The sequence below is a fragment of the Corylus avellana genome, chromosome 2 (genome assembly GCF_965113065.1).
Source record: "Corylus avellana chromosome 2, dhCorAvel1.hap1.2, whole genome shotgun sequence".
NCBI lineage: Eukaryota > Viridiplantae > Streptophyta > Magnoliopsida > Fagales > Betulaceae > Corylus > Corylus avellana.
Window position 1 is genome coordinate 42,318,058 of NC_142491.1, and position 27,171 is coordinate 42,345,228.

Sequence of the window (27,171 nt, forward strand, 5' to 3'; positions counted from 1 at the left end):
TAATTTTAAAAGACACATTAATTTTAAAAGAATATAAAAATTGAGGTGAAATTTGGGAAGAGAGTATGAGATACACACGTTTGTAGGGTTTGGAGGAAGAAGATAAAGAGGAGAAGAAAGAAGTCAAAAAATGAGAGGTCTCTCTGTTTAAGACTCGATAGACATCGAAGTCTTTATTAATAAGAAAAGATAAATTAATAATTTAATTAAATATTTTAACACACCTCCTCATATATGAGTTTAAATTCTTTTTTAATAAATAAGACCCTACACATAAAATATTTAATTTAAATAAAGTTTTGGCTTTTGATTTAGATAAAAGGATGAATGCCTTTTTTTTAATCTTTTAATTAACCATTTCAGCTAAACGAAATAAAAAATGATTGAGCCATTGAAAGTGTTGTAAGAAAAAGATTCGTGTCTGCCAATTATTACTCGTTGGCTTTTTATCACTATTTACTTTCAACATCTCCCTTACTCCTTGTCAGAATTATTCATGAAGTTTATGTAAATTTGGTCGCATTATAGATCTTTAGAATTGTTTAAACTAGAAGGTTTATCTTCTGTTACCATTTCGGATATTTAAGCATTTATTAATTATTATCATATGAATTCCTTAACCTCGACTAGTACGAAGACAAAAATATCTAAACTAAAGCGATAAAGCAAATAAATAAAAATCCTCGAATAGTTCAACTTTTCTATTAAAAAAAAAAAAGAAAGCAAAATGTTAAAATATTAAAGAATTAATAATCAAAGGGCACCCATCATTCGTTTATATTAATTAATCATCGATCATTGACTTGACTAACCATATATGGGTCCATAGCCCAGATAATTTTTTTTTTTTTTTTAATTTGAGATTGTAAAGTTTCCTTGCGATTAATGTCATCGATCTAATTAACTTTTTTTAATTAGTTCATGTTCGACGAGAAGCGAACAAAGCAGTTCATAAGTTTACAAATAGTGCACTCATAAGTCACAGTTATAGACGAATTGATTCATGTAGAATAAATTCTTTAATGCATTTTTGATATTGTAATAGCCGAATGTATTATTCAAATCATTCATTAATAATATTTGAAATGATTGAATTGTTAAAAAAAAAAGGGACTTTTTAGACTTTCGGCTACGAACAACGAAATTTCATTGCCTTGCAACAAAACAATTTCCAGCCAGGATGGATTGTGACCGCAAGATCGATATCATATGATTATGAACATTTTTTTTTTCTTGAAATATTTAATTTAATAGATTAATTTTGAAATAAAAACACAAGGAGAGAATGGTTGAGACCGAAAGTAGGGATAAGGAATGGAATGTGGCCCAAGTGGAGTAGGGTGGATTCGTATTTTAGACACACCCCAACTCTAGTGGAATCCTATTGGCTTCCCTATATCAATTGGTTGGCCACCCTTTTGGTTCATCTCCATCATGGAAGATGCATCATGTGTATATGGGTCCACTTTGGTTCGATGAATATTCCAACATATATGTCCCTCCAAATCAAACCATCAATCATCATCATGCGGCACTTGTATGATTATTAAATGTATCTTTATCAATTAAACAAGTTTTTAAGTAACTCTTAAAAGATTATTGATGTAAGTGAAATCCCTACCTCTTTTGGTGTTTTCAAATTTCAATAATGTTTTCCTATATTGAAATTATTTTAGATTTTTGAAAATTATTTTTATGATGAGTTGCTCACTCAAAAAGGGTCCATATGCTCAAGAAGAAAGAGAGAAGTTTTACATGATGAAATGGTACGTGCCAAGTTATATGCTTAAACAATATGCATATGTGAAATGGGATCATGTTTTAAGAGATGGTACGATGTTGAGGGTAAAATAAAGTGCACCACACTGAGATGCTTGCGTGAAAGTGTGACGTTTACCATGCTAAAAGCACCTACTAGTTAATTAGTAGGTCATGACACATGTAGCCAAGGATAATCTAGATCCGGAATGTTGAATCGCGCAAATCCATGCATAATTGGCGTATTATATGTTCATGTCAAGTATTTATTTATTTTTTATTATTTTTTAATTAAAAAGGCGGGAAGGGGGATCAGTGTAACTTTTTTTTTTTTTGCATGACCATCGGGATTCTCACCTGTTGTGGAATGTTCGGTTTGAGCCATAACTATTGTCTGAAAAAGCGAGTCCGTCACCACAGTCCCACCAAAGTGCAAGTTGGTAAAGCCCCTTCTTAGTAACATCTGGTTCGCGGACGACTACCGCAAACAGGTTCAAACTCGTGACTACTAAGAAGAAAGGAGTGAAAAATTAAACCTTATCTCCTGCTGCTTTACCAATTCAACTACCATCTTAATGGTATGTCAAGTATTTATTTTATGAAATCTTTCTTGAACTTAAGTTTGTATAGAGTAATAGAAAAGGTTTTGAATTCAAATTTAAGGTAACACATAGTAAAATTATTTTATGCACATAGTTTAAAATGTTTTGAGAAATTTTTTTTAACCCCACTTGCTTTTTACTTGGTTGTGATAATGATTTGCTGGATCTTTTGTTTTTTCCTTTTTTAGGTTATGAAAATATTATATCTGTTTGCCAAACTAAATGTCAAGAATTGGGCGTTCAACCAGAATTACTTTTCAATTCCAAGAATACATAAAAAAATTAAATTAAATAACTTGAAGATGATGAATTTTCTTTACTAATTCGTAGCCACACAATTTCATTGACCACATATATAATATATATCATCTAAGAAACGTGTAAAAAGGAAATTATAACAGCAGAATAAAAATCAAACGAGCTAGAAGATGATGATGGTAAATTGGTAATGTAAAAAAGATTAATTAAATACATTATTTTTAATTGATTTCATTTTTAAAAAAATAAATAATAATTTAATAAGGTATTAAACACGTATTGGCCACTTATTGGTCGATCATATTAGAGGCGATAAGATTCGTTTGAACAATAAGACTGCAGAGCCCATCACATTCACAACTCACAAGCGTCATCAAAGTCTCCCAATTGCCCTTAAGAGCGTTTGGCAAAATATTGAAGAAAAAATATAGATGAAACAAGTTGTATTTGTGAACAATAATTAAATTCACCACTTGAACAATTAATTAAAAAAAAAAAAGGACACCATGAATGTACTAGAACAACTCCGAACAACAATGGTGATTGGTTGGTACTAAATGATATAAAATTAGCAATTGGATAAGTTGATTTCTAGTGATAGCTCAGTGTTGGACAAGTATATAACGCTAGAATATTTTACAAACTACAGTAGTTTTGAAGATTATCGTTCAGATTATTTATTATTATAAGATAAGTATTGAATTTTTAAGAAATTGATGATCATGTGGTTTTCTTGGAATGATTCTAAAGGTCCATTTTGTGTCTTTTTTGAGTATCTCCAAGAATGATATGGCTATTAAAATCATCATTTGATCAAAATCTAATAATGATCAATCCCACATCATTTTTGGATAGACTCAAGAGAGACACAAAAAGGACTTGTAGCATTACTCGGCTTACTTGCCTCGAATAGTTTAGAATACGGGATCCACATGTTCGGGACAGATGAGCACCCCTCACAAAAATGCAGACAGCATAATAATTGGGGATCTAAATTCATTATTATGTGCTTTCCTAAAAATAAATAATAAAAAAATTTGGGAAAACTTCATTTAAGCGTAAAGACCACGAACTACCACGCATTTTGAAAAGACTCCTTCAAATTTTAAAAACTCTCAATTTCACTCTGTGAACTTTCAATTTGATTCAATGTACCCTCTCTTCGTCAGATTTTAAACGTTAAAAGTGATAAAATGACATTTATACCCCTGATTTTTTTTTTTATTAATAAAATTCTAAATTTACTCTTAATTTCAATTTTTTTAAAAAAAAAATCAAAAGGGTAATTTAGTCTATTTAGTAATTTCCGTTAGAAGGAGTTAACGGCTGAATCTGATGAAAGGTGGTCAATTGAATCAAATTGAAAGTTCAGAGGGTTAAATTAAGAGCTTTTAAAATTTAAGAGGTTTTCTTAAAATACGTGGTAATTCAAGACTTTAAAATGAAGTTTTTTCAAAAAAAAAAAAATTTTACAACAACAAACAACATAATTCTGGGACTCTACGGTAGATGGGCCTGGAAGTGGACGCAAGGCCCAGAATATATCATAGCCCAAGCTCAGCTAAGGCTAATTGGGGCTTGAATAAGCAAGCAATCTTTGTCAAGCCTTGCCACTTGCCAACGTCCAGAAGCCTTTGGACACCTCCTGCTTTTCTCACCAAAATTTGGAAACATCTTGTTGGATGAGGATAGAGGAACATGCTGGTTGCTGACAAAACTACTTTTTGAATGAAAAAGTTGCAAAAAAATCGTCCCACAAAGAAAAGTGCTTTGTCTGTTTATGTCTTCAGTCTTCTTCTTCTCACTCTGTTCCCATTAAATCCAAAATCATACCCTTTTGCTCACCTACTGCCTTAAACTACATGCTTTTGCTTCTGGTCACCAATTTGTATCAAAGAATTGTAGTTTTATAAAAGAGCTAGGGTTGAACTTGAGACGTCTTGAATCCCACAACTATTGTTACCATCAACTTTATTGTGACTTATCATGTAGCTTACTGGACCACGCTACTTACACGGTATTTCAACTTTATACATGTCTTATTATCATCTTGCTAGACTGACGTGGTAGTGTTCATAAGTATTTTAAATTTATTTATTCTTATTACATCAACCGCTAAGAGTGGGATGAAATGTAGTATACAACGTTACTAAAAAACAATTGTTCTATAGATGGGCAATAAGAATAGAAAAATTTTATACACCATATTTTTATCCATTTTTTACTGTAACTTTATTGACGTGAAATTGTCAAGCATCCTTTAAATCAGCTATTCGTAAAATAAATAACGAAACAATCAGATCAATAATGTCATGTTAACAAAGTAAAATTAAGTGAAATAAAAGTACGGTGTAATCAAAATATAAGTCAATGACTTGTGTGCTTTGAACCATCATTTCCGATAATAGAATGATAATAGAATCTTGTCAATGGTGCCTAAGTTTAGGAACAGCGACTCAAAAGGATTTTGTAATCTGCCCATAGATGATAGAGCTCTGAATACAATAAATGATGCATGTGATGTGTTTCAATCTGCATCAGCAGTTTCAGGGCATGGGAATGTGGATTATATTCTCTTAAGGATTTGTTCTTTTGGAGGCACCTTTACAATAATTCAATTGCCAAGGCCCCTTTTGAATTAAATGATTAAATTTTTTAAAACAATGATAGTTTACTTTCATCGCCGGTGAACAGAAAAGTGCTTGTCTTAATGGAATATTCTTTACTTTCAATCCTTATTAAAGATTTCAGAGTCGAGATCATGATTTTGAAAAGTTTAGAAAGAAAACGAAAGTGCAAAAGAGAAAAGGAGTGTGGAATCTAAAGGACGGATTGTGTTTGTGTGGGAGATAGTCGCTTTGTGGAGCCAAATGGTCACCACCTTGGGGCATTGTTAAAGCATTTTTACCGGATTCACCAACTTTTATTTATCAAATTAATTAAAAGTACAAATTTTTTAGGGTAAGTATATCTAAAGTTCTTGACTCAACACGCCAAAATTTTTATCTCCCTAATTTTTTTTTTTTTGGACAATTTAATCATTGAGTCAATTGAAATGCCAAGAAAATCATTACTATCAAATTTTTTTTAACTGCTGTTAAATTAGTTGAAATGCACTATTTTGCTATGTCAGCATAATGATTTTTTATTAATTTAATTTAAATTTTTTTAAAAAAATTAAAAAAAATAGAAGAGGTGGCCGGAAAACACCTCTGGCCACCCCAACCATTATGGGGTGAGTTAGCCACTTTCACGAAATTGTTTCACTAAAATAACTAAAAATTGGTTTTTTTTTGGCAAAGCTGCAAAGAGTGCTCTTATGATATTTCAAACATGAATTTGTATTATAATTAAAGTAAATTAGTATTTCATTAAAATATGATTTGGTAGGATTACATATTATATGATATCTTTAGTTTTGCCCTTATTTATAGACCATAGTCTAAAATTCACCCGTGCTTTTCACATCGATGGTTCAATTATTCCAAGGGATAAAGTCAATCATCTTACTGTTAGACAGTAAAGAGAAGCCATCTCTTTTTATGTCTCATCCAAAGATGCCCTGCTGTTACATTTCCTTTTTCTCAAAATAAAATAAAACAAAAACAAAACCATAATTATCAATAGCTCAAAGTCTAACCACCTTTTAGTAGAATTAATTGCTCTACCATAACGCATACGCACACGATAATAAACCGCCATACCACCCTCCATAACAAGTATCAAGGAAGTTTACGGTTGCATTAACAACCAGTTATGTTACGGAACCCAACTGCCACAGTGCAAAGTCACATTTGCCCTCCACCACACACGTGGCAGCTCTGTCATTTGACCTTCACTGACCTTTGTCACTTTAAGACTATAAGTCTATATCTTTCACTCCTTCCCCTTCCTCTCCTCTGCTTTCACATCTTCTTCATCAGTACAGAATGGGACTTATCCATTGCCTCTCTCTCGTATCCCTTCTCCTCCTTGTGCATACTACTGAGTCAACTCAGCCTCCGTTTTCATGTGACGCATCTAACCCATCAACTAAATCGTTCCCTTTCTGCCAAACCTCACTACCCATCAAGAAACGAGTCCAGGACCTCGTATCCCGCCTCACATTGGACGAGAAGATCTCTCAGCTCGTTAACACAGCGCCTCCGATCCCCCGCCTCGGCATCCCCGGCTACCAGTGGTGGTCCGAGGCTTTACACGGCGTTGCCAACGTTGGCCCCGGCATCCATTTTAATGGGGCTATCAAGGCCGCCACAAGCTTCCCTCAGGTTATTCTGACTGCCGCTTCCTTTGATACCCATCTCTGGTATCGCATCGGCCAGGTGAGTCCGTTAAATCACTTAATTCGAACGATTTAATCACTTAATTTTTTATAATGGGAAGTTTCTTAATTAACTGTATTATGTTTTTGTTAAGGTGATTGGAGCTGAGGCTAGAGCGGTGTACAATGCAGGGCAAGCGGAGGGGATGACGTTTTGGGCTCCGAATATAAATATATTTAGGGACCCAAGATGGGGGAGAGGGCAAGAGACGCCTGGAGAGGATCCATTGGTGACAGGGAGGTATGCAGCGGCATATGTGAGGGGTGTTCAGGGGGACTCCTTCGAGGGTGGGAAGCTCAAAGGGAGACTTCAAGCTTCGGCTTGTTGCAAGCATTTCACGGCTTATGATTTGGACGACTGGAAGGGCGTAAACCGCTTCGTTTTCGATGCTCGCGTAAGTGTTCAACTTTGAAGCCCCCCATACTTGGCTCACGCTCATTCATTTCCATTTGCTCCAATGTCTTTGTTGCTTTCTTTTATGGCTTCTTCTGCAGCTCTGCTCCTTTATGGGACACAGTGTTCTGCTCCAACGTCTTTGTTGCTTTCTTTTATGGCTTTTTTCGAGGGCATTATAATTAGTATATTATTATATAAACTAAAATAAAGGTTAATAAACCAGCTCGGTGGGTGGGTGGCCATTGTTGGGTTATGGTGTTTTTTTTTTTTTTTTTTTTTTTTTTTTTGGATAATGGGTTATGGTGTTTTGGATTTATATTAGTTTTTTCTTTTTTGCCCAAACTTTTAAGAATATTTTTGTTTTATTATTTTTTTATCTTTTTGTGGGATAAAATTTGTCGCATCGTAAATTTTTATAGTTTGAGAAAACAAACAGTAAAATTCTTTTACTAGCATATGAATATTAACATGATGTAGTGTAAATTTTTTTAGTTTTAGAAAACAAACAGTGAAATGTTAGGATAACTAATTTTTTTACTAACATATGAATACTATCATGACGTGAAGTTTATTCATTAAAGATAATCAAAATAATTAATAAAAAAAATTATACAAATACCAATGAATGAGTTCCACGTCATTTAGTATTCCTATCTTAATAAAAGAGTTAGTAATCCTAATATTTCTGAAACATTAATGTAATGTCTCTTTTTCAATTCTAATGAAATCGATCATATCTCTTTTTTAGTCATAATTTAAAGTCGGTGTTCATTGCAGGTGACGGTGCAAGATATGGCGGACACATATCAACCTCCATTCCAGAGCTGCGTAGAAGAAGGGCGAGCCAGTGGGATAATGTGTGCGTACAACCGTGTCAATGGCGTCCCAAGCTGTGCAGATTATAATCTGCTATCTAAGACTGCCAGAGGCCGATGGGGTTTCAATGGGTAATCCAATATATATATATATATATATTATATGCAGTAAATCATTTACAACTTTTCTCAAACTTTGCACACTCACTAATTAAATTGCTCGTCTTCCTGTTGAAAATGAACAGCTACATCACATCAGATTGCGATGCTGTCTCTATCATCTTTGACAACCAAAGATATGCTAAAACACCAGAAGATGCTGTTGTTGATGTCCTCAAAGCTGGTACGGTCGGATTATTTTTCTTTTCTTTTTTATTCCCATTAATTGCTTTTTTCAATTGCAATACCCCAAAAAAATTACAATTTTTAACATATATTTCTTCTAATATGATCACATTATCGTGTAAGATTAAACAATTAATCGTCTGAAATCAAAACCTTAAAGACAATTACACTATTTCTTGTTAAACTCCCTCACATTCCCCTACATCCACCACACTATTCACTTCATTTTTTTCCCAAAAAAATATTATTACTTTTATATCAAATCACTCACTATTTATATCTAATCATTTACTTTTTATTACTATTCAAATAAAAAAATCACTACAAAACAAAATTTTTTACTACTCAATACCACTTTTTTATTTTTTCATACCAATAATTATTATTATTATTATTATTATTATTATTATTTTATTCATAAACAGTATCCTAGAAAAATAAACAGTGTTGGGGTGTTTAACAAACACCCCCTTCGTGTCGGTTGTCTTTTGTTTTCTGTACTTTTTTTTTTTTTCTTTTCCATTGGGTAGAAGTGTCCTTTCACTAGCTGCCCGCATTGCCTCTTTGTTAATCGTACGGCCCACCTACTCAGGGGCCCAACTGGGTTTAAGTCAAAAGTCGTAATCCTCGATAATTGGTCCACAGTTTCCATAAGTCCAATCTTGGGGCCCTCTAAATGGAGTTTATCCTAATTTTTCTTTGAGATGCCGTCGTTCTGGCCCAAAGTGAACTAAAATTGTTACTGTCTATGGGTTTTTTCTTTTTCTTTTTTTTTTTCTTGGGTTTATCTTCACTCAAAGGTTTGAATAATCCTATTTTCAGATCCATTCATTTTATACTTGTGTTTTAAGTAACTTCCGACTTTCTATGTTAGTCACTTAAAATTCGTCACTTATCATAATTTAGTTTCTTTTACAATTGAGTAATGCTAAAAACTACTCTCACCTCACCCCATCTCATTAGACTGTAATGACAGTACCTATCAGACCTTGTAAGAGAAAAAAAAAAAATCAAAGGCAAATGGGTATTGCTACATCAACTCAATAGGATAGGAGCGAGATTGGGGGTGGTTTTTAACATTTCTCTTTACGATTAGATATACTACATCTCATCTCATCCCATTCTGCACGGACACATCAATACAGTGAAATAAGGGAGTAGTATATAACATAGCTCTTTGACGGATTTATAATGCACTCAAACTCCATAAGACTTATTCTTGATTGAGAAACTTGACAAAACTAACAAGCTCTACCGTTGCTTGCATGTATTGGAACAATATTTACAGGAATGGATGTCGATTGCGGATCCTACTTGCAGAACCATACCAAGAAAGCAGTAGAGCAGAAAAAGTTACCTGAATCAGAAATAGACAGGGCCCTTCGCAACCTTTTCTCTGTTAGAATGAGGTTGGGACTGTTTGATGGCAATCCAGTTCAACAGCGTTTTGGCAACATTGGTCCAGGCCAAGTGTGTTCCCAAGATCACCAGGATCTAGCCCTTGAAGCCGCTCGGAGTGGCATTGTTCTGTTAAAAAACTCCGACAGATTGCTGCCATTGCCCAAAAAAAAAACCTTGTCACTTGCTGTAATAGGCCCCAACGCCAATTCCCCAAAAACACTTCTTGGAAACTATGCAGGCCCGCCATGCAAATCTGTTACCCCACTGCAAGCATTGCAGAGTTATGCTAAAAACACACTCTTCCATCAGGGCTGTGATTCAGTGGATTGTTCTTCTGCTGCAATTGGTGAAGCAGTCAACATAGCGAAGAAGGTGGATTATGTGGTGTTGGTTGTGGGACTGGATCAAACTCAAGAGAGGGAGGCACACGATCGTGTGCACCTAGAGCTTCCTGGAAAGCAGCAGGAGCTGATCAATGCTGTAGCAAGTGCAGCTAAGAAACCAGTTGTTTTGGTTCTTCTTTCCGGTGGTCCAGTTGATATATCTTCAGCCAAGAATGACAAACACATCGGAAGCATCTTGTGGGCTGGTTATCCAGGTCAAGCTGGAGGAAGTGCGATTGCAGAAGTTATCTTTGGCGATCACAACCCAGGTAGATTATGAGAGAAATTCTGCAAGAAGCTAGCTTATAAAACAATATCTGTTTATTTCCTTTTTTTGATAAGTAATATCTGTTTATTTCCTTTTGCCTCAGCTTTCATAGTGTACTTACATTTTTGCATGCAGGAGGAAGATTGCCAGTGACTTGGTATCCACAAGACTTTGTAAAAGTACCAATGACAGACATGAGGATGAGGGCAGAGGCATCGTCGGGCTATCCCGGGCGCACATACCGTTTCTACGAAGGCGAAAAAGTTTTCGAGTTCGGTTATGGCCTCAGCTACTCGAACTATGTTTATGAGCTCCCGGCTGTCACACAAAGCATGATCCACTTGAATCAATCATCAGCTACACAGACGGCGGAAAACAGGTTAGTTTCAGAGCTTGATAAGGACCTGTGTGAGAGGAAGAAGATCTCGGTCAATGTCCGCGTAAAAAATGAAGGGGAGATGGCGGGTAAGCATTCGGTATTGCTGTTTGTGAGAAGGGAAAAGGCTAGCCATGGGAGCCCAGTCAAACAGCTGGTTGGTTTCCAGAGCATTAACCTGAAGGCAGGGGAAAGAGCTGAAGTTGAATTTGTGTTGAACCCATGTGAACGCCTTAGCAAAGCCAATGAAGCTGGTTTGATGGTGATCGAGCCAGGATCACATTTCTTGGTTGTAGGTGATGCAGAGCTCCCACTTACCATCATAATTTGATTTTGAGAAGAAGCTGAATCAAATATTTAATGAAATGTTCATCCAACCATATAATATAAACAATTTCCTCTGATTTGGGTCAACATTGCCTTAATTAAGAGGTAAGATTCTGTATCATTCTGTATTTGGTAGTCGTGCCTACGATATATCATATATGCAATCATCATGAAAAAGACTAAATAGAAATCGAGTGCAATTAACTGCCCATATTACATTCAAAGAGCGAGGATGGCTGCATATTGGCATCGCTATATGTGACATTGGCCCCAACAAGCTTCAAATCCAAGATTATTGAGCAAAAAGTTATTGCCTTCAATAAAAATTCAGACATTAATTTATCATAGAAACGAGTTCAAGGAGTGTCAAAGAAATATATAATACACAGAAACACCTGATTTGGTTTTCCACTATAAACCTACGAATTTGACTTCCAGAAAAACATGGAACACTTAGGCTCATCCTAGATAGAATCTTTCATAAATGAAGGAACCATTTAATTTAATATAAATAGTACACAACTAGTACATATAAAAAACTATATGAAAACAATAGTGAACAACACACGGAGAATTAAATCATCATCTTCTTAAACATATCAAAAGAGGGGGTTTAGAGACGAGCATAGTTGACACAAACAACGCTACAAAAATTATATAGGCTATTAAAACATGAGATTCTCTAGCAAGAGAGCAATAGCTCACACTGACTGCCCTACTATTCCTGTGGAAAGTGGCAACAACAAATCCAGGGTCACCCCCCACATTCCATGTCATGGCCGGAACAGTCACCTCACGGGTTCCATCTGAGTGAAGGCGATCACAAAATCCATGGGTGTGTGCACTGAAAACGATCCTACACAGGAAAGAGAGACAACATATTAGCTATATTGGTGCTCAAGCATTGTAATAAGGAGGAATATGTAATTCATATCAACAAGCATAAAAGGTCACCGGGTGGAGAATCTTATAAAGTATTGTGCACCAACCTGTTGAAAACCAGTATCAAACTGGATAAGCTGTTTATAAACTTATATGTATAAGAATTCCTCACTGCACTTAGCTTTCACACAAATAGCCGGTGTTCAGTAAATCCTAGAATCAATGCTAGTGGAAATCATACTTGCATGGAAAACTAATTATATATACTAGATAGAGATGAAGGTTGATTATGAAGCATAGGATGACCAATAAAGATTACATTATAAATTATGTAGCAAGTAAACAACAACTCCAAATCAGAATCCCACCAACAACAAATGATATATTTGCTAGTGTGGTCAAATTTAAGAATCGTACTGCCGAGTTACCCAAAAGAAAATAAGTTACAAAATATTTGAGAAATTTTTAAAAACAAATAGTTTTTCAACATCTGACAAAATGTCAAAATCCATGCACAACAGTAAATGAAAAACTTACAAAAAAAGGTAAGAAATTCTTAGGCATTCTCTTGTAATTATTAAGAAAGAATGCTGTAACAAGCATGTCTATGAACAGAAGAACCTCTGCATGATTTATATAGGATAAAAGAAATTGCAGATTAAACTGGTGAGTGGCAAATTGTTAAAACATCCATCCATTCCCAACCCCCAAACATCCCCCCCCCAAAAAAAAAAAATCACTGGTACAAAAGCAGTGGAAACTTCTAAAAGGCATCCAAATTGACTTCTGAACCAAGAGCCTTATGTGTTAACATTCAGGGGCAATGTGCAATTGGCTCCAAGCTTAAAGGGAAAATATGAAATTTTCCTTAAAATCAATATAGACCAAGTGGAATAGTAAAACTGACCTAAATTATACATTCAAAATCAAATGATATGTCTATTATTTTAAAGCAAATTCTACTTTACCACCCCAAACGTTTTCCTTTGTTGCAATTACCTTACCAAACTTCATTTTCCTGAAATCCATTTTACTTATCAAAAATAAAAAAAACTTCAAATTTGAACGAGTGGTCCCTAATTTGGAAGTCATTGCAATATACCCCCATGAGTAAAATGACAGGAATACCCATTAACACAAATGGTGACAATTAAGTCTGCGTGGAATAAGCCAATTCAGCTAAAAGATTCCCAAAATTTTCAAAATAAATCTTGCAAAAACATCTCTACCCTTATCCCACTCCACCCCTATTCCACCCTCCAATGGCTTCCGGGGGGCTACATTGAAAAAGCTTAAGACCTTGTCAATTGGGAATGCTTAATTTCTATGTAAGAGAGGTTTTGATTTGGTAAGAAGTGGATGCAATAGATGGTTTTTCATTCCTTGCATTATTTTAAAAGCGCAAGAACGTAACCCAAGTACATATGAAGTATACAAGAGAAAAATACCCAACAAGTTCAAGAATGAATGAGCCCAAAAATCTACAAAGCTAGAGATATTGAGAAGGGCGTAAACAAAGATCTACTTAGAGTGATTGTCGAAAACATTGTTGTAGCTCTGAAGTTCAAGAGGTTTGAGGCCAGGAAAACTGTTATCTCACCACTTATTTTCTCTTCATCATCGATTTTTTTTTTTTTTTTTGATAAGTCTTCATAATCAAAATTCTTAGTAGGATGGTCACTAAGGTTATAAGAGTTGACGGTTGTCATGTGTTATTGTTGGTGGGAATTATACAAACATTTTGAAGACTTCTCATTTGTTGTTTACTGATGACATTATTATTTTGTAGGGTGGAAATCAAATAGCTCAAAGCTATTCGGCATGTTTTGATTTGTTTTTTAAGTTGCTCAAGTTTGAGGATAAATTTTAGCGAAGTTGGTAGTTGTAGGAGAGGTTGAGGGGTTGGCGGATTTGGTAGAGATGTTGGGGTGTAAGGTAGGTTCGTAACCTATGTCTTATTTGGGGTTTACCTCTATGGCCGTAGTTTAATGCACAAGGAATGTGAAATACAAAGATCAAGGTGGAGAAAAGACTAGAAAGCTTAAAATAAAATTGCATTTGTCAAAAAGTGGGAGATTTATGTTGACCATTGTCTTACATCCCTACCTATTTCATGACTTTGATCAATATTCATAGTTCAGTGGCAAATAGGTTGGAGAAATTACAGAAGGGGATTCTTGCAGCTACCAAAATGAAATCAAACATCCTTTGGTTGATTGCAATATAGTGTGTTATTTAAGGCAGATGGGTTGGGAATTCATTTAAAATCTTTTAATCAGGCACTGTTGGGTAAATATAGCAGTTTAGGGTGGAAATTAGAGTTTTTAGATGCAGGTTAGTTCTGTGAAAATTGGGAGAACTGGGGTTAATGGACTTCCAAAGAGGTGAAAGGCATGAGTTGGCGGAAGAGCATTAGAGGTGTGTAGGATTCCTGCCCTTTTTTTTTTTTTTTTTTTTTTTTTTGGTGTTTATATAGCATTCTTTGGGTGGAAAACTGCTCTTGGTAAAATATTGAGGTTTTATGAGTTGAGAAAAAAGCGAAAATTTGTATCATAAATAGATCTTCATGTGTAAGAATTGTAGTGAGATTGTAAATCATCTTCTTTTACATTGTGCGGTGGCAAGGGAATTGTGGTCATTAGCCCTATCCTTGGAGTGCATTGACTGATGCCTCAGACTGTGATAGAAGTGTATGCAAGTTGGAAAGGAGACTTCGTTGTCATGAGAAAGGTGAGATTTGGGGGGCAGTTCTTCAGTGCATTATGTGGACAATCCGACAAGAGAGGAATAATCATACTTTCAACAATGCAGATTTGAAGGAAACTTGCTTAAAACTATTTTCCTACACTCACAATTTGATTGGTTGCTTGCTTTGGGAAGTTTACATTGCTATTCTTTTTTGGATTTCTTGGCTCTTTTGGATTTTGGATGGCAATTTACTGAGAGGATGCATTATAATCATATTCTGTATTGATTCTTTCATCTTTTAATACAATTCTAATTTCTTTGCAATAATGTTCTATGAGAAGCCCTCCTCTATAAGCACCATACAAATATCTCTCTTTTTGTATTTCAATTCTTTGGCCAGTACAAGGTCCAGAACATGTCAATTGCGCAAAAGAAACAGTATCCAAGAGGATTATTGGAAAAATAACAAATATTGACCATGATGTCCATTGCTAATAAGCTGGCTAAGTAATAGTGTAAAAAATGTATAGAGCTATAATCTATTGAACGCCTCTTTCCCTCAGGTATGTATGGTTAAAAGATAAGAGAAAAGACTAAAAAATAGAAAATGAACACTAACAAATCTATGGAAATTTTGCAGTAATAAGAACTCGTGTCTCACATGAACTATTAAGACTAAATCTCACCGCTACGTTACTGTACAGTTGAGGGACTATGTGAAAAAAATTTCAACCATATTGAACATGGATAATCTGATTGCGATTAAGCAAGAAGCCTATATCTAACAAACATATAGGAGATCAACAAATAGATGCAACACGTATATAGAAGAAAGAACGGGAGCAAGCAAAGATACATGTCTTTTATGAATTCAAGGACATGGACCTGAAGTAAAAACAACATGGAGTTACCTTGGTCTAAGGGCCTGAAAAATGTATTCGGTAACATTTGGTGGGAGAGTCTGCGATAACTTGTATGGCCCAGTCCCAACAAGCCCCCTGAAGAAAAAAGTTGAGCAAGTAAAGAGAACTTCCACCAATATAATTATTTGAAACCACAAGCCAAGTAAAAGACACAGTAAACAAAGGGCACATGCGTAAGTCTGAAGATCACTATTTCCCTGGCATAATGAATAATAATATGGAATCAATGCAAATCACTTAACTTGGGACAAGTGTTCAATGTCTTTAATGAAAAATCATATCCCACCATCCCCTAAAACTTGAGTTTTCAAGAGGAAAATATAAGATCAATAAAAATAGAAGAGTGGACATCATCTTTAGTTCAATGACTTGGCCTTGTTAACAACCACACAAGAAGGGAGTCTTCAATACTACTATGCCTAAACTTACCATCAAACTGAAAAGGGAAACTTTGAAAGACATCTTTGCAAAGACATGCCTATTACAAAGAACCCACAATAACTTATTCATAAAGAACTCCCATGAAGAATGAAAATGCAACGCTAGTGAAAGCAATGCACCCACCTGCGATCCAGCGCAGTTGAACTCTCTCGTGAAAGTTTCAAACTTTCATCAAAAGCGTCAACCCCACCACAGTTTCCATCTGCTGTACGGTGCAAAGGGAAGTGAAGCAGTAGAACAGGACCAGACCCATATGAAATACTATTCTCTCTCCAACCAATTTTATGGTCTATCTCCCTGAATTTTCCACCCTCATTCATTGCTTCTGTTGGGCCTTCAGTTCCCATTTGCAAATCCACATACTCTCTCTCCACTACTTTCTCAACACCAAACCGTAGATCATTGTCCCCACAAAGCAAAGCCACAGCATTGAGCGAGACGAAGCTGGTGTTACTAATCTCAAAGGCACCACAACCCGCCGAATCCAGTCCTGGGAAATTGCCAGCGACCCAATTAACCATTTTCACATTCAACCCTCTACAATCTCCGACGTCCCTGTCACCCAGAATGACGTGATAAGGAAGACCCAGAAACGGGCCTAACAGTCCCTGAAACTGGTGGACCACAGAAACCCATTTCCCTCTTGTTAACTCTGAACCTCTTGCCGAAACATCTCCCAAAACTAGCAGCATATCAGGCCTAACACTTTCGAACGATTTCTGGTGAGCATATTAGCAAATTTCAGAAATCAATACATCAATTTCAAAGAAGAAAAATCAACAAGAAAAGCTTGGAACTATTCTCTGAAATTACCCGAAAGAACTTGGACGTGTAATAGTGTCTGAAATAGAGGTTGACGAAGCCAGCTTCGGAACCCAACAAGAGCAAGTTGGCGACCATCATAACCTTCAAGTCCTCTTCGGATTCAGCGGCTGGTTGACCGAGGTCGGCGGCGCTGGGCACGGTTTTGCACGAAGGAACGGAGACCCACTCTTCGAAAGCGATCAGAGCAAATATTGTGATAAGAGGCAACACTGGCCTCCACGCGACCGCCATTGTTCCTGTACTGAGTCGGGGCGTGCTGGGTTTGAGACAGCGTGCTGGAATTTGGGTTCGCCATTTGAGCGGTACAGTTTGTACAGCTACTTGGATAGCCCCAACAAGAGAATTTTCCTTCAAATAATCAGTAAGTTTTTTTTTTTTTTTTTTTTTTGCCCTTTCTATTTCAGTTAAGTAGTTGTTACTAAATATTTATTTAGGGAACAAAACTTAAGTCGAAAATAATTAAAATCTTAAAAAAATATTAAAATCTTAAGAAATATATTAAAGAGTTAGCGTAATTTTAACTATGTTCATAGAGAAATGTTATACATCGCAAAAGCTGGTTTCTAAATGATTTGTCACCAACTTATGGGATGGTGACACACTTCCAAAAATAATAAATCTCATGAGATAATAACACATCATTTGAAAACTAACGTTTGGGATGTGTAGTATTTCTCATGTTCATAATAATCATTTTCATAAATTAAGAGAAGAGGCATGATAAAGGCACAACTATTGAGCTACCTCTTTGGGGGATGTTCTCTTGGTAATTTGGTATCATTGAAAAGGTTAGAAGTATTTATAAAATCATCCAAGGATGAGCGGGTAAATCTCTTTTAAGAGTTGGGATTAATGTGACAAAATGAAGATGTGTATAATGCTAAAAAAAATTGTGTCATGTACCTTTCAAAATTATACACATCTATTCATAAAATATTTACACTGCAAAAGTGATGGACTCATCAACAACTACACAATTTTATATGTATTACAATGTTCTAAAAAAATATATTAAAAATAAATAAAATGAGAAGGCTCAATTGTCGGAATTGAATTTCTAGATTTGCAGATTTATCAACATAAAGTTTGTAAAAAAAACCAAATTTTTGTTGGCAATTATATAAAATTATATAATATAATTATGTATAATCAAAAAATTGTGAAGAAGACTACTTGACTTTAACTTAATTTTTCTTTTTCTTTTTCATTTTTTTTTTTCAATCCAAAACTTAGATTAGAGCGGTACAATTATGTCATTATTTTCATATTTAAATGCCATAGAATATATTATTAGTTTTTTATTTGAATAGAGTCAAATTCAACTAGATAATAATAAATAATAATAATAATAATAATAAGCGATTGGAAGATGTAAAGCAAAGTATAAATGAAGGGAACAAGGTATTCTAGGAGGGTTTATTCGTCTTCATAGCCTTCTTGAACACAATAAAATAAAAAGGAATTTTTGATAGCCCTTATCTTGTATTAAAATAATAATGCAAATTTAAGGCTCCATTTAAGGCCCATATAGGCCCAAACCACAACATCCAAGCCCATTTAAGGCCCCATTTTTTTCAATTGCATGCTCATTTTGGTCCAAACCAAAAACCAACCCATATACTAAGCCCATCAGGAAAGTCATTAAACAAGCTAACCAATAAATCAATCACATGGTCATGAACCAAAGTTCAAGAATTTGGCCCATAATTAATTTCTAAACTTAATATTCCATTTATCAAGCTTTTAATCCAATTTAACCTAATTAAAAAAAAAATAATGTTAAGTCCATATTTCACCAAACATATTCATCTCAACGACTAATTAACTTACCAACCTATAAGTATGCTCCACAATTATTGAGTGAACCTACTTATTAGATATTAACCTAGAAGACCAACAAAAACAAATTTACTTTCACTCTTGGGGCTAGATTGGGATATTGCAAATTCAAATTCAAATTCAAATTCAAATTCAAATTCAAGCCTTTAATTGTAAAGTGCCAAAGATGACCTAATTGTGTTGAACATTGAATTATGAAGAGTAAAATTAATTAAAAAGCAATTTGTCTGGTCCATATTGAGTGGCTTTATTGTCCTTGTTCGCCTCCAACAACATTTGCCAATATATCAATGTAGGTGGCTCGCCATTTGCTTTAATCATTTTCCACGCAAGTGTCCAACGTTGCCCAACACTTCAATGACCCTTCTGCGAAATAACCTGCCCGCATGGCCCATACAAAAACTCCAATACTCTCTTTCATACGTGCAATCAGCAATCCTACGTTGATATGAGACAATTTGTCAAATTCCATGCTTTTTTCTTTTTTCTTTTTTTGCTTAATGCTTGTAAAACCTCTTACTTTGCCACTTAAAACTTTCCTTCAAGTTACACACTATTCATCTTCTCATGTTTATATATATATCTTGAGTTATATAACATAAGAAGTTGTTTGGAACATCTTTTAAGTTGGATGTGGAACATGTTTTAATAGGTTTTGGTTCGTGTCCTATGCGCAAAAGCATACTGAACACAAGTTAGGATGTCATTCATGTGTCACGGGTCTTTAATTACTGATCTAGCACTTCCAGTTTGCATTTTGTATGTGCAATATATACAAGACGCAAGTCTTTTTTTGTTCAAAAATAGATTTAAAGATCAAAATGCCAAACTGCTTCTTGGTGGAAGCTTAGGATCACTTTGAGTGCTCTTTGTGGTCTCAAGTTTGAAATCCACTGAGTGTAAAATTGTTTCTTGGGGCCAGTATTCCAGGGGTACGATGAATGGGTTTCAGGTTAATATGATAAGGTTGGGTACACAAAGTAAGAGTAAAATGCTTTGATTTTTTTCTATGTCTATGTGTGCACATGACGTAAGTTGAGAGTGTTATGTCTCACTTATTGATGTGATGCTTGTCCCTAATTATTGATGTAGCACCTCTAATTTGTGCATTGTGCATTGTGCATTCATGACACACAACACAAAAAAAAGGCATGTGAATCACCATTATCAGCCCAACACCCATAAGGTTAACAGGGGAGGATCCTTTCCTCTCTCAGGGCTCTTGCACATCTATTTCTGTCTCATTCACACCTTTTCAGTCACCATCTTCCACGTCAAGAATATCTCCTACAAACATCCATGAGATATAAGATAATAACAAAACTTATAACCTCATAAATCCGACAAAAAAAAGTACCATTTCGAAAGTAGAATACCAAAAACATGGTAACAGAACGGATCGACAAAGGCCCAAAACCTTTTTCCTTTCCATTCCTTTTAAGTCATGTGATTTAGCCTATAAATTGTCCTCTGATGTGATTTCATCGTAAGGGGGGATGAACCTTTTTTGACATCATACTCGACCATCTGTGTCTAATTTTATACTCGACGTGGTGGCTGATTTTGACACACAATTTTTTTTTTTTTTAAAAAAAAGTTCTATCTACATTGTGGTTTACCATGAGCGGCTAGGAAGAAGACTAGAGATGATCAGTAATGAGCTAGCCTCTATGGCGGCTTACCAACCAACCTCCGATGGTCCCCTAATTTGAAAATTATAACTTGGTGCTATTCTTTGTCACTTCGGAAAATGAAGAGGTAGAATCAATTAACTATAAGCTTAGAATACTCTACACAAACTAATTTGTAAAAAACTTTATTATATAATATATGATTTTTCAATGGTCACTTGTCACCAATAAACTATACTACGTACATTTACCCTTTATTTTATTTATTTACTTAGAAAATAAAAGAATATGCTGGAATAGAAAAAAAAAAAAAAAAAAAAAAAAAAAAGTTACTGAATTTAAAAGAACCCGTGAAACCTCCCTGACGAGGAAGCAAAACATAATTTAAATGGTAAAATGGTTCATCTCTATTTCACTTTTTTTTTTATATGTTCACACAAGAGGGGGAGGGAGATTCGAACTAGTGACCTCCGCTTTATGAGACATGATCTCCAGCCGATTAAGCTATCCCTTGAGGACCATCTCTATTTCATTTTAAATGAAAAAGATATTGGCGAATAAAGTCGGGCCGTGATTCTAAGCACGCCGGCGTGCTTAGCATGCCAGGCCATTTTCATTTTTATTATTTTTTTAATATTAAAAAGAAAAAAAATTTTGCCGGCGTGCACGTTCTCTTTTACTTCACCCAATAAAGTCACTTTTAAGATATAGGGAAAACTAAATTTACCCCATTCTATTTGCCACCTTTGTTGCAATGTCTCTCAATGTTTTAATTTGGTTAATGTACGCTACTAATTTACATTGGCATTGCAATACCCCCTTCCATCCTCAAAATGAAAAAAAAAAAAAAAAAAAAAAAACCCTGCATTAAAAAAATAAAAGTAAACAAAAAAGCAAGAAAAAATTATCCACGGCCAAGCCATGGGTTAGTTTTTTTTTTTTTTTTTTCAAATTTTTTTACTATTTTTTCCTAAATTTGTTTATATTATCAAGAGTATTGTCAGTCATTTTTTATCACGGAATTGAGACATTGCAATCTCAATAATAGATCATAACCAAATTAAAAGATTAAGAAAACATTATAAATTGAAAGGTAAATTAAAAGAAGTGGAGTTTGTCTAAATTTTATAAATAAGTTTTTTTTTTTTTTTTAATTATTTTTGTATGCACGTAATATGAAGATGTTTCCCCCATTTGATTGACGGTTTTTCTACTCTCTAAAATGTAATTGCATGGCCTGCCAATTGACTCCTTCATCAAGTGTTGGATTGTCTTTAATGAAGGTGTTAAAAAACCTTGTGAAAAAATGTTAAATTTAATTGTTAGTTTATATTCTTAACACTTTTTGTAAACAATAAGTGAAGTTTAATATATAAAATATTTAATTAAGTTAATTAGTCACTACCTCTATGATTAGTATTGACGTCCCAAAAACTTAACATACCTAACCATGTTTAGTCCAAAGAGACCTAAAAAGTAAAAAGAGAGGTGGAGATGGGGTAAAATAAAAAAAGGTGAAAAAAGTGGAGGTCGATAAGTGAGAAAAAGTAATTAAAGGCAATGATGTCATCTTGTGTTAGTTACAGATAATATACTTTCTAATCCTTATATTGAGATTATTTTTCTATACAGTAATAAAAGATAAAGGTTTTTTTTTTTTTTTTACATCATATTCGAGAAGATAGAAGGAGGAGAAGAGTCGTCCTTATAGTTGAACAAGATAAAAACATATTCAACTCTCGTATGATGGAAATCTTGAAACATAATGGGAATTTTAAAACATGAGACAAAAACAAATTCAACATTTCGAACAAGACAAAAACATAATGGGAATTTTAAAACTATTTAATATGAGTTGTTTTATGTCTAATTGATGTCCTGATCAGGCTAGCCAAGTCATGACTCAATCAAATTTGAAGAAGCTTCTACAATTTTCACCATTTAGATCTCTACTGTGCGATTCACAACAAACAAGTGTTACCATAATAAGTATGTAATTAGAAAGAAATGTGAACTAATTAAAGTGATTAATTTACATGATTAATCTGTAAATTTATCCAAATTGAACAGTAAATAGTGGCACTTTGTCTTGTACACAATGCTAAAAAAGTATGGTCAATATATAAGTATAATTTATGTTGATTTATTGGCACCCCAATTTATTTATACAACTACAAGTACAATATCATTCATAGTGGGAAATCCGTTCTGCATAATCCATATCTGAACTTTGTTATATACTTCAAACCCAGCTTCCCAAGTTGATTTATCCACACCCCAATTTATGCTGGTTGTAATGAGCACTTAGTTTTTAATATTTTGCAATTACAAATAACTGTAGCCTTATAAATACAGATACATAAATCTTGTCGATTGGCTTAACAGTTTTTATATTAGATTGGTGTTTTGAATTTAACTCGTTAAATCTAGTGATAAAAAAAATAAATAAATAAAAAAAAACTTCACTTACTCTCTAAATTTTACGCAAATTTATGCTGATTGTAATGACCCATAGTCACGTTGTGGGGGGTCGCTATACCATGGGTTTGCTTATTACTGGAGAAACTTTACAAATGGCCCGTAAATTATAACGTGTTTTGAGAAGATTTTCAAATTTAAAAAACTCTTAATTTCACCCATCGAGCTTTCAATTTAATGCAATTTAACCCATTCATTTATTTTTGTTGTAAAACCCTAACGAAAACCCCTAAAAATACCAAATTACCCTTCAATTTTTTATTTTTTTTTTAATTTTTTAAAACAATGAAAAAAAAAAGGAACCATATGTCACCATGTGATTATTTATTTATAATATTTTTTTAATTATATATATATATATATATATATATATATATATATATATATATATATATATATATATATATAGGGGTAGAACTGACTTTTTACATGCTAGCCTACTAAGGGTCCATTTGGGATTGTGGTTTCAATAAGTGCGATTTTAAAAATTACGTTTTTAAAATTGTTACTTTTTAAAATCGTAAAAGCGTTTAGTAAAATATGTTAAAAAATACGTTTTTATCAAATATTTATTATGCAAAATCATGATTTTAGTTTAAATTCACGCATTTTGAAATAAACACCCATAACCTGCTTATGAAAATCGCAATCTCAAATTATATATATATATATATATATATATATATATATATATAACCTTTAAGATTCAATTCGCCCGATATTATTATTAATGAGTTTCGATCCGATTTTCTCTCATAATGATCATTCCATTAGAAAATTTTGAAGAAAAAGTCATACGAAAGAAAAGGACGTGACTCCCCTTTTTTTTTTGAGCAGGTGGGAGCTCCTATTTGAAAGCAATGAATATTGACCGAATCACATGGATATTACTATTTTAAAAATAAAAAAATAAATAATAAAAGTAAAAAGCTCCACCTTTTATTGTTTTATTCATTTTATTTTATACTTTGGGCGTGCGTTGGGTTTTGAGTATTAAATAGCATGCCACTACCAAATTATATGGTAGTTTGATCACGCACCAAATGTCATTCTTTTAATGATTATACATCAATCTTCTTCTTCTTCGTATATATTCTTTTAATTACTTTACACTACTAAACTTTCTTTACCAAACAAATCAAAACCAATTGAATCATTTTTATTTTATTTTATTTTTATACAGATAAACCAAATAGATGAAAATACGAATATTTATATATTATAGTCTCATGCTTATGTAAGTGTAGAAATATATGAATTAAGCCTGCTTGGGTATGTTTGTTAATGTGTTGTAGGTATTTGTTTTTGTATTTTGAGTTATTTATTAATGTTTTTCACTTAATAACTGAAAATAAAGTTGTTAACAAACATTATTAATTAATTTCAAAATTTTCCAATTTTTTTTTTTTTTTTAGAATATCTATTATTGCACCTTATGAGGTTTTTCAAAATAAAAGGTATTGCTATTTTTTACAATTGAGAATTTACGAGATTTACGAGTTTCATTTGATTTTTTGACTATCTTATAGTTGTGACATCTATTGCTTATTTATTATATTATATAATTAATACTGCATAGTATAGTTTAATTATTATTTTTTTTTATGATTTATATGATGTATTTTCTATTAATAATTTGTTATAGTCATGGAGAAAATTTATTCCTTTAGGGCTTTTATTATCTACTTTTTGAATAATAATTTTCTCAATTAAATATCATATACGCGTACACACGAATTTATATTCAATATAAAATATTGGTTTTGAATAAATTATTATTTTTCAATAAACTTGCAATGCTTTGAATCCTTTATATGAGATGATCCATTCTATAATTCAAATTAAATTTTATAGATTCAATGGTGTATATGTCGTTACTCAATTTAAAATTTTAAAATGACGTTACTCCATATACACTATAAAATAGAATAAAAAAAAATGTGAATCATAAAATGGATATTCTTCATTTCACTTCAAGACGATTCTAACTATTATTAAGAATAAATTTTACATATTTAATGGTATATATGTTGCCACGTAATTTAAATTTTCTAAATGATGTGACCATGTAATTGGTAATACACAACATAATAACTTACAATTTAAGTTTTCTAAGTTTTTTTTTTGGAAAAGTTTTCCAAGTTTTTGGTTTTATTTCTTGAGCAATTATTTAAGTTTGGTTTGCTTATTTGGAACTTGCACCAATTGAGGAAAGGCCCCAATTGGCCAATTCTATTGTCTCTCTTTTTATCAGATATAGAAAAATTCATCATTGAATTTGTAAGATCACATGTAGGTCCCACAAATTTAATAGTGAATTTCCAAAAAAGATTAACAAAATATGCGTAAGAGATGAATGAGTAGCACTTCTCTTAGCAAATGTGGACGTTGAGCTTACTTTTAGTTATGGTGAGCAAATTTAATGATTTGCTTACTTGTTTTCACTATGAGAAAGTCTAACGCCTTTTTCACGTCTTTCTCTCATCGTTCTTGTTTTAAAACCCGTAATTGGATCTATAAGATCCCCATTGATGAATATGTGGGTCACATGCAAGTCATACATATTTAATAGTTAGTTTTAAAAAGATAAACGTGGAAGAATTACTGGGGAACGACAAATATTTCATAAATATCTTACAAAGTTTACGTGACAAGATATGGTAGTCATTAGATCAATCATTATTAAACAAAAAATATATAAAAAGGTTACTAGACCTTGTCACATAAAAAACATTAGTGAAATGTTTGTGTACTATGTAATATTACTCTTCAACCATACATTTAGGTTTCTCTTCTCCCTCTTCAATATTCTTCTTTTTGTTTTTTGTTTTATTATAATTTTCATCTTAAACATTTATATTGTTAACCTCTTTTGTCATCACCAAATTACCTTACGTAAGATAAACAAAATTATGACAAATGATAAAAATTTTTTAGAAAAAATGAAAAATAAATATGAATATTTTGCCTTATTTCCCTATTTTTCCTACATGAATTTTTGTCAATTTGAAGGTGAAAAGACTAACATTATAAAAAGAGAAATGCTATTTAGTTGACTATTATACAACTGCTATATAATAGTAGTTGTAACTGAGATAATGTTGCAGTAAAAATTAGTTATTAGTTTTTCCTTTTTACAAGCCTTTACTGATCTAAAGGTTAATTTTTACTGTCATCCCAATTATGCAGCAGTTATAATAATTTATTAAATAATAGTACTCTTAAAAAATTATAAAAATAAAATAATAATTTTTTTTAAAAGTGAAATAAAATAGTAGTTAGACTAAAGTAAAAATATATATTTTTTAAAATCGTTGCGACCATAAGTATTTTTTTTTTTTTTTATATAGGCGGTCGCAATTGGTAACTACTTACGTTGTCCTGTGAATTTTTGTAAATTTAGCCATAGAGTTTTTTTTTTTTTTTTTGTGAGTAAATTTAGCCATAGAGTTACAGTTGAGGCGCACCTCCTAATTTATACAAACTAGTGCTCTCCCACGCACCTTCGGTGGAGCGTGAGTGCACCCTCCAATCACGAGTGGCTTTGTCGCAATCACATCCCAAGATCGGCGCAAATGAGAAGAAAACTCTGTTGCCGTACTATTGGCTAGTGTATTCCCTACGCTATAAGTGCACGTGGGACTATGCTTATTTCTGTTGATAGTACTACGAAATGACTCTCTCACCCTTAGTTTTTTTAAAAAATGGCAAGTTTTCGTCACTTGCTAGTTGCTACGTGGCATCTTAAGTCCACAAGGCAGAAGAGGCAGCCAAACCCTTGAATGCGTTCCATGTTCACGTGGCACTTAGCGATCGCATCAACGTCCGATACCTCTCGGAGCATACGATTCTTACGTGCGAGCATTATACACGTAAAACCCGCAAAACACTATCATAATCGTGTATCGTAAAACTACTATATTACCCTTTGTTCTTATCCCGGAAATTCCTCACTCTTGAGGCCATTCGGTCAATTCAAACCCGACGAGGGCACCTATCGTGAAACTAGGGGACAACCAAGGGGTTGCTTGTAATTTTGTTCATCGAAAGGATAAAAAAGATTAAAAAGGCCTTGATTACAAATCTGCCGGTGAAACTATACGGTGGCCGGAGAAAAAACCGGCCGGCTAGAGGTATTCGATATTTCCTATATAAACCCGTCACCACACCCTTTGTTCCCCACATATTTGCGTACCTCTCTCTGCTCTCTCTC

The 27,171-nt window shown here is 33.5% G+C and overlaps 2 protein-coding genes across 3 annotated transcripts; one reads left to right on the forward strand and one right to left on the reverse strand.

Annotated features, from left to right (window-relative positions):
- The first annotated feature begins 6,497 nt into the window (after positions 1-6,497).
- Positions 6,498-11,369, forward strand: LOC132167437 (Glycosyl hydrolase family protein). Its single transcript, XM_059578408.2, has 6 exons — positions 6,498-6,940; positions 7,035-7,334; positions 8,114-8,283; positions 8,397-8,494; positions 9,785-10,549; positions 10,684-11,369. The coding sequence occupies exons 1-6, from the start codon at positions 6,548-6,550 to the stop codon at positions 11,253-11,255; spliced, it is 2,298 nt and encodes a 765-aa protein (XP_059434391.2). The 5' UTR covers positions 6,498-6,547; the 3' UTR covers positions 11,256-11,369.
- A 347-nt stretch (positions 11,370-11,716) lies between these two features.
- LOC132167438 (uncharacterized) lies at positions 11,717-17,340 on the reverse strand. 2 transcript variants are annotated; one of them, XM_059578411.2, is made up of 4 exons: positions 16,999-17,340; positions 16,309-16,904; positions 15,733-15,819; positions 11,717-12,095 (listed from the first exon to the last, which is right to left on the reverse strand). In XM_059578411.2, the coding sequence occupies exons 1-4, from the start codon at positions 17,239-17,241 to the stop codon at positions 11,834-11,836; spliced, it is 1,188 nt and encodes a 395-aa protein (XP_059434394.2). In that variant the 5' UTR covers positions 17,242-17,340; the 3' UTR covers positions 11,717-11,833. The 2 variants fall into 2 exon arrangements, with proteins under 2 accessions (XP_059434394.2, XP_059434393.2); XM_059578410.2 differs by having other exon boundaries at positions 11,717-12,107; positions 16,999-17,339.
- Positions 17,341-27,171: the final 9,831 nt, after the last annotated feature.